Source organism: Perca flavescens, chromosome 23 (assembly GCF_004354835.1).
Source record: "Perca flavescens isolate YP-PL-M2 chromosome 23, PFLA_1.0, whole genome shotgun sequence".
NCBI lineage: Eukaryota > Metazoa > Chordata > Actinopteri > Perciformes > Percidae > Perca > Perca flavescens.
In genome coordinates, this window is record NC_041353.1 from 232,501 (window position 1) to 241,643 (window position 9,143).

At 42.8% G+C, this 9,143-nt stretch overlaps 1 protein-coding gene across 1 annotated transcript in view; it reads left to right on the plus strand.

The window, feature by feature from the left end:
* lta4h (leukotriene A4 hydrolase) overlaps positions 1–8,344 on the plus strand; it is a 23,959-nt gene extending 15,615 nt beyond the window's left edge. The window contains exons 11-19 of the mRNA XM_028570375.1: positions 169–280; positions 387–531; positions 2,217–2,320; positions 5,063–5,133; positions 6,114–6,168; positions 6,252–6,347; positions 7,283–7,365; positions 7,438–7,542; positions 8,009–8,344. Coding sequence (XP_028426176.1) covers positions 169–280; positions 387–531; positions 2,217–2,320; positions 5,063–5,133; positions 6,114–6,168; positions 6,252–6,347; positions 7,283–7,365; positions 7,438–7,542; positions 8,009–8,144 — 907 coding nt within the window. The 3' untranslated portion in view covers positions 8,145–8,344. The remainder of the gene's footprint in view (positions 1–168; positions 281–386; positions 532–2,216; positions 2,321–5,062; positions 5,134–6,113; positions 6,169–6,251; positions 6,348–7,282; positions 7,366–7,437; positions 7,543–8,008) is intronic.
* The last annotated feature ends 799 nt before the right edge of the window (positions 8,345–9,143 follow it).

A 9,143-nucleotide genomic window follows, 5' to 3' on the forward strand; every position in this document is an offset into this window, starting at 1 on the left:
CTGATGTTGTGTGTGTTTCTGATGTTGTGTGTGTTGCTGATGTTGTGTTGCTGATGTTGTGTGTGTTGCTGATGTTGTGTGTGTTTCTGATGTTGTGTGTGTTTCTGATGTTGTGTGTGTTGCTGATGTTGTGTTGCTGATGTTGTGTTGCTGATGTTGTGTCCTCAGGCTGAACGAGGGCCACACGGTCTACCTGGAGAGGATGATCGGCAGGAGTCTGGAGAGCGAACAGTTCAGACAGTTTAAAGCCATGGGCGGCTGGAAGGACCTGCAGGACTCGGTGAGACCCGAACCAGGACTCTTCATATTTAGTATACCAGGTGTAGGTGTGTGTGTGGTCTGTCAGGTGTAGTTACGTGTGTGTGTCTGTGTGTGTGGTCCATCAGGTGAACACGTTTGGAGCCAACAACCCTCTGACCAACCTGGTGCCGAGCCTGCAGGATGTGGACCCTGACGACGCCTTCTCCTCGGTGCCCTACGAGAAGGGTTTCGCTCTGCTGTACCACCTGGAGGAGCTGCTGGGGGGGCCAGGTAACACACACACACACACACACACCTAGAGGCTCACACACACACACACACACACACACACACACACACACACACCTAGAGGCTCACACACACACACACACACACACACACACACACACACCTAGAGGCTCACACACACACACACACACACACACACACACACACACACCTAGAGGCTCACACACACACACACACACACACACACACCTAGAGGCTCACACACACACACACACACACACACACACACACACCTAGAGGCTCACACACACACACACACACACACACACACACACACACCTAGAGGCTCACACACACACACACACACACACACACACACACACTAGAGGCTCACACACACACACACACACACACACACACACACCTAGAGGCTCACACACACACACACACACACACACACACACACACACACACCTAGAGAGGCACACACACACACACACACACACACACACACACACACACACACACACACACACACACACACACACACACACACACACACACACACACACACACACACACACACACACCTAGAGGCTCACACACACACACACACACACACACACACACCTAGAGGCTCACACACACACACACACACACCTAGAGGCTCACACACACACACACACCTAGAGGCTCACACACACACACACACACACACACACACACACACACACATACACACACACACACACACACACACACACCTAGAGGCTCACACACACACACACACACACACACCTAGAGGCTCACACACACACACACACACACACACACATATATACATACACACACACACACACACACACACACACACACACACACACCTAGAGGCTCACACACACACACACACACACACACACACACACACACACACACACACACACACACACACACACACACCTAGAGGCTCACACACACACACACACACACACACACACACACACACACACCTAGAGGCTCACACACACACACACACACACACACACACACCTAGAGGCTCACACACACACACACACACACACACACACATACACACACACACACACACACACACACACCTAGAGGCTCACACACACACACACACACACAGAGGTTTCACTCTGCTGTACCACCTGGAGGAGCTGCTGGGGGTAACACCTGACACAGAGTCACCTGACACAGAGTCACCTGACACACAGTCACCTGACACAGAGTCACCTGACACAGAGTCACCTGACACACAAGGCTCGTTGGAGATGAACTGCTCCTCGCCTGTAAAGTAGAGCAGGCAGCAGCAGCCGGGGGCGGGGACTAAAATCCCCTCTCAAGTGGGACAGATTACAGCTGATTACAGCTGATTACAGCTGGAATCAGGTGATTACAGCTGATTACAGCTGGAATCAGGCTGAACAGGAAGTCGGACAGGTGGTCTGACTCTGATTTAATATCATGTAATCAGACCCAAATATCAGCTGATTTTATTATGACAGAGTAGCTGTCAGAATTCTCTACATGTGATCTGGTGCTGATTTTAATCACAAACCGACTGTAGATGATCTGGTGCTGATTTTAATCACCAACAGACTGTAGATGATCTGGTGTTGATTTTAATCACCAACAGACTGTAGATGATCTGGTGTTGATTTTAATCACAACAGACTGATCTGTAATCTGTGTGTGTCCTCCAGAGGTGTTTATGGGTTTCGTGAAGTCCTACATCCAGATGTTTGCGTACGGCAGCGCCACCACCGACGAGTGGAAGAACTACCTGTTCACCTACTTCAAAGACAAGGTGAGACACACACACACACACACACACACACACACACACACCTAGAGGCTCTCACACACACACACACACATACACACCTGGACACACAGACACACAACCCAGACATGAAAATCACTCACCTTCCTTATGCTAGTCCCAGAGACTATAGGGCAGCAGCGGTAAGAAAGAGCTGGCTAGTCATTAGATGCTAGTCATTAAATGCTAGTCATTAGATGTTAGTCATTAGATGCTAGTCATTAGATGCTAGTCATTAAATGTTAGTCATTAGATGCTAGTCATTAAATGCTAGTCATTAGATGCTAGTCATTAAATGCTAGTCATTAGATGCTAGACATTAGATGTTAGTCATTAGATGCTAGTCATTAGATGCTAGTCATTAAATGTTAGTCATTAGATGCTAGTCATTAAATGCTAGTCATTAGATGCTAGACATTAGATGCTAGTCATTAGATGCGAGTCATTAGATGCGAGTCATTAAATGCTAGTCGTTAGATGCTAGTCGTTAGATGCGAGTCATTAGATGTTAGTCATTAGATGCGAGTCATTAGATGCGAGTCATTAGATGCTAGTCATTAAATGCTAGTCATTAGATGCTAGTCATTAGATGCTAGTCATTAAATGTTAGTCATTAGATGCTAGTCATTAAATGCTAGTCATTAGATGCTAGTCATGAGATGCGAGTCATGAGATGCTAGTCATGAGATGCTAGTCATTAGATGCTAGTCATTAGATGCTAGTCATTAGATGTTAGTCATTAGATGCTAGTCATTAGATGCTAGTCATTAGATGCTAGTCATTAGATGCTAGTCATTAGATGCTAGTCATTAGATGCTAGTCATTAGATGTTAGTCATTAGATGCTAGTCATTAGATGCTAGTCATTAGATGCTAGTCATTAGATGCTAGTCATTAGATGCTAGTCATTAGATGCTAGTCATTAGATGTTAGTCATTAGATGCTAGTCATTAGATGTTAGTCATTAGATGTTAGTCATTAGATGTTAGTCATTAGATGTTAGTCATTAGATGCTAGTCATTAGATGCTAGTCATTAGATGCTAGTCATTAGATGCTAGTCATTAGATGCTAGTCATTAGATGCTAGTCATTAGATGCTAGTCATTAGATGCTAGTCATTAGATGTTAGTCATTAGATGCTAGTCATTAGATGCTAGTCATTAGATGCTAGTCATTAGATGCTAGTCATTAGATGCTAGTCATTAGATGTTAGTCATTAGATGCTAGTCATTAGATGCTAGTCATTAGATGTTAGTCATTAGATGTTAGTCATTAGATGTTAGTCATTAGATGCTAGTCATTAGATGTTAGTCATTAGATGTTAGTCATTAGATGCTAGTCATTAGATGTTAGTCATTAGATGCTAGTCATTAGATGTTAGTCATTAGATGCTAGTCATTAGATGTTAGTCATTAGATGCTAGTCATTAGATGCTAGTCATTAGATGCTAGTCATTAGATGCTAGTCATTAGATGTTAGTCATTAGATGTTAGTCATTAGATGTTAGTCATTAGATGTTAGTCATTAGATGTTAGTCATTAGATGCTAGTCATTAGATGTTAGTCATTAGATGCTAGTCATTAGATGCTAGTCATTAGATGTTAGTCATTTAGATGTTAGTCATTAGATGTTAGTCATTAGATGTTAGTCATTAGATGCTAGTCATTAGATGCTAGTCATTAGATGTTAGTCATTAGATGCTAGTCATTAGATGCTAGTCATTAGATGCTAGTCATTAGATACTAGTCATTAAATGCTAGTCATTAGATGCTAGTCATTAGATGCTAGTCATTAGATGCTAGTCATTAGATGTTAGTCATTAGATGTTAGTCATTAGATGCTAGTCATTAAATGTTAGTCATTAAATGCTAGTCATTAGATGTTAGTCATTAGATGCTAGTCATTAGATGCTAGTCATTAGATACTAGTCATTAAATGCTAGTCATTAGATGCTAGTCACAAAGCTTCGGTCCGTACTCTCTGTCATACGAGTACGTTAGCGGCAACGACCGCTACCGTTAAGACTGTTCCTTCACTGACCGACCGTGAAACAGACCATATGTGACAGTGTGTGTACGTTCATAGCGGAACATGATTTGTAAAAGCTATCTGAAGCCCAAACTGCCTTAACAAAGCTGTCTGTTTGGAATCAGTATGGCAGGTATTTAAACCTAATGGTCTTGTCCCAGAGTTTAGACGTCTAGCTAGCTATATGAAGAGATAAACAATGCCACGTTTTTATAAATGTAAATAAAGCAGTTAATATCAACATAGACAAAATTATGAATGTACTAATTCTCTTTTTTGATGATGACCTGGCCAAAGTAGTAAAGTTTAGTTTTCACAAGGATTCATTGTAGGATTATGATATTATTGCAATATGTAAATCCACATTGACTCTTAATTTAACATATGGTTGGAAGAAGTAAAAATTGATCCAAAACTTTTTAGTCTTTAAAAATTATGACTTTTATTTATTATGTCAGAAGGACTTTAACTTTAATGAGGGCATATTGAAATATTACACTTATGGTTGGCAAAAAATGCATCTCAAAATGCATCAGATTGATGCTTTAAAATATGGAATATTTAAAATGTTCTTCTGGGGGAGCATGCCCCCGGACCCCCCTAGAGGGGTAACATCTTTCTCACCTTTTACACCCCTGACCCGTTTTCATCCCTGAAAACCAGTTGATTGTTGTTGAGTCTTTTGGTCTCTGTCTCTCAGGTGGACGTCCTGAACAAGGTGGACTGGAATGGCTGGATGTTCACTCCTGGGATGCCTCCAGTCAAACCTCAGTGAGTCCAAAACATGCATCAGACTCCATAAACTACAAAACATGCATCAGACTCCATAAACTACAAAACATGCATCAGACTCCATAAACTACAAAACATGCATCAGACTACAAAAACTACAAAACATGCATCAGACTACAAAAACTACAAAACATGCATCAGACTCCATAAACTACAAAACATGCATCAGACTACAAAAACTACAAAACATGCATCAGACTCCATAAACTACAAAACATGCATCAGACTACAAAAACTACAAAACATGCATCAGACTCCATAAACTACAAAACATGCATCAGACTACAAAAACTACAAAACATGCATCAGACTCCATAAACTACAAAACATGCATCAGACTACAAAAACTACAAAACATGCATCAGACTCCATAAACTACAAAACATGCATCAGACTACAAAAACTACAAAACATGCATCAGACTCCATAAACTACAAAACATGCATCAGACTCCATAAACTACAACACATGCATCAGACTCCATAAACTACAACACATGCATCAGACTCCATAAACTACAAAACATGCATCAGACTCCATAAACTACAACACATGCATCAGACTCCATAAACTACAAAACATGCATCAGACTCCATAAACTACAAAACATGCATCAGACTACAAAAACTACAACACATGCATCAGACTCCATAAACTACAACACATGCATCAGACTCCATAAACTACAACACATGCATCAGACTCCATAAACTACAAAACACATGCATCAGACTCCATAAACTACAAAACATGCATCAGACTCCATAAACTACAACACATGCATCAGACTACAAAAACTACAACACATGCATCAGACTCCATAAACTACAACACATGCATCAGACTACAAAAACTACAACACATGGCCGTTATAAATCTGCCAGTGTTTCCTGACATTAGGGGTCCTGGTCTAGCGTGTGAGTGGGTCCTCACCTGTGTGTTGGTCCGCTGTGTTTCAGGTACGACACGGCGCTGGCAGACGCCTGTATCGCTCTGAGCCAGAGGTGGATCAAGGTAAGACCTGGACCACACAGGGACCTGGTTTATGATCTCTCTTAGTGTTCAGACTCAAACCTGCATCCTCTGCCCCCCTTCAGGCCAAAGACTCGGACCTGAGCGCCTTCAAAGAGTCAGACGTGAAGACGCTGTCGTCCCACCAGATCATCGAGTTCCTGTCTCTGCTGCTGCAGGAGGTAAACCCCCACAGACCACCACAGGCCCCCACAGACCACCACAGACCACCACAGACCCCCATAGTCCACCACAGACCCCCCCAGACCACCACAGACCCCCACAGACCCCCACAGACCACCACAGACCCTCACAGACCCCCACAGACCCTCACAGACCCCCACAGTCCACCACAGACCCTCACAGACCCCACAGACCCCCACAGACCCCCACAGACCCCCACAGTCCACCACAGACCACCACAGACCCTCACAGACCCCCACAGACCCTCACAGACCCTCACAGACCACCACAGACCCTCTTAGCCCCTCCCTCACTGTCTCCTCTCTTAGCCCCTCCCTCACTGTTAGCCCCTGGTAGTCTCCAGCAGCGTCAGCCCGCTGTGCGACAGTAATAATCCTCCCTGTAGAAACACCGTTGGTCACATTAATTAAACGAAGCTACTCGCTCGTCGAGCAGCGTCTGGAGAAATATAAAAATGTTTTTTATTTTTATTATTGTACAACTTGCTGATTGGAAATGACCCGGTGCATGTTGGACTCTGATTTCAGTTTGTTCTGTCTGACAGTAACCTGTCTGTCTGCCCGTCTGTCTGACAGTAACCAGTCTGTCTGTCTGCCTGACAGTAACCAGTCTGTCTGTCTGCCTGTAACCTGTGTCTGCCAGTAACCTGTCTGTCTGCCCGTCTGTCTGCCAGTAACCTGTCTGTCTGCCCGTCTGTCTGACAGTAACCAGTCTGTCTGTCTGCCTGTAACCTGTGTCTGCCAGTAACCTGTCTGTCTGCCTGTGTGTCTGCCAGTAACCTGTCTGTCTGCTTGTGTGTCTGCCAGTAACCTGTCTGTCTGCCTGTCTGTCTGACAGTAACCAGTCTGTCTGTCTGCCTGTAACCTGTCTGTCTGACAGTAACCTGTCTGTCTGCCTGTCTGTCTGCCTTTAGGAGCCCCTCCCTCTGACCCATGTGAAGAAGATGCAGCAGCTCTATGATCTCAACGCCATCATGAACGCAGAGATCCGCTTCAGGTAGGAGTCCTTCCTGTATAAGCCCCGCCCCTTCCCTGGAAGCCTCCTTCTGATTGGCTGTTCTCCCTGCAGGTGGCTCAGGTTGTGTGTTCGGGCCAGGTGGGAGGAAGCGGTTCCCATGGCGATGAAGATGGCGACAGAGCAGGGCAGGATGAAGTTCACCCGTCCGCTCTTCAAGTAATCACTTATTATATATATTATAATATTTTAATTATTACTTATTATATATATTATATTTTAATTATTACGTCTGATACTATCCAGACACGTAGTCATCTTTAAGATAAGCTTTTATTTTGAAAGGCCCACTTCCTCCATATTAATTAATTTATTCAACAGAGAAGTTTGTTTTTCATTTAAAAAGCACGGAAGAACTATAAAATAAATAGAAAGGTAACAGATTTCATCTTGTATTGGTCGCAGGAGAAATCCTATATATATATATATATATATATATATATATATATATATATATATATATATATATATATATATATATATTTATATGTATATAAGTCCTACCTTCCTACCTATCAAGGCAGATTTAAAGATATCAATATTAGTATCTCTATAGCTGTAGTATTAGTACCTGACTGTGTGTAGTGTGTGTACCTGACTGTGTGTACTGTGTGTATTTCTACAGGGAGGTGTATAACTTTGAGAAGTACCGTGAGGAAGTACTGCGAGTATTCATGGCTCACCGAGCGGCGATGCACCCGGTGACCTCGGGCCTGGTCGCCAAGGACCTGAAGCTGGACGCCAACACCGCCAGCCTGTAACCACGGCAACCAGCCTGTCACCACGGCAACCCAGAAAGCCATTGTACCAGTCTGTACGAAGCAACAGTATTGAACACGACGCCAGTATCAGAAACAACCAATCAGAGCTCTCCTCCTCCTCCGTTAGATCATCTTCATTTGGGATCATTTCCTTTCTGTCTGTAAATGTTGTCAGAAGAAATAAAATGGATGTGAAGGAACTCTGCTGCTCTCTGATGTTATTACCTCGTCTCTTACATCAAAGACATCCATCAAACTACAACATGGACCTCTGTAATATCAATACACACATACATACATACCCCCCCCATCAAATGTTTTTATTCAACACACATCAGAGACACAACCAGCAGTATGTTACAGGTAAACTAAAATAATACATAAATGAAATAAAATAAAAATTACATTAATGAATTAAAATGAAATAAGAACTGTACACTCAAAACAGTCGGCCTTTTAATGTCTCTGACATTAAAAGCCACATATCCACATTCACCGGTCTAGCACCATTGATGCCAGCTGTTGAAAGTTCCATATAAAGTATGTGTAGAAAGGTCAGAAGCTATTGCTTAATGGTCCAAGTGTGGGGGGCTTCCAGCGCACCACCACCATCTTCTTTGCAAGGACTATCCTTTTCTGACATTTAGAAATTTGGAGTGGAGAAGTGTCACTCAGCAGCAGAACTGGTAACTGTCCCAGAGACGAATGTCGTCAGGTCTGAGGCAACATTTTGCCAGAACTGTTGCAGAACTATGACTTTTTTTATGACTTTTTTCGGCATACTATACTATGACTTTTTTATGACTTTTTTTTGACATATTATACTAGAACTTTTTTATTGCCTGTTTTCGACATATTATACTTGGACTTTTTTAATGCAATTCAATTTTATTTATAGTATCAATTCATAACAAGAGTTATCTCAAGACACTTTACAGATAGAGTAGGTCTAGACCACACTCTATAATTTATAAAGACCCAATTCCAGTAATTCCCCCA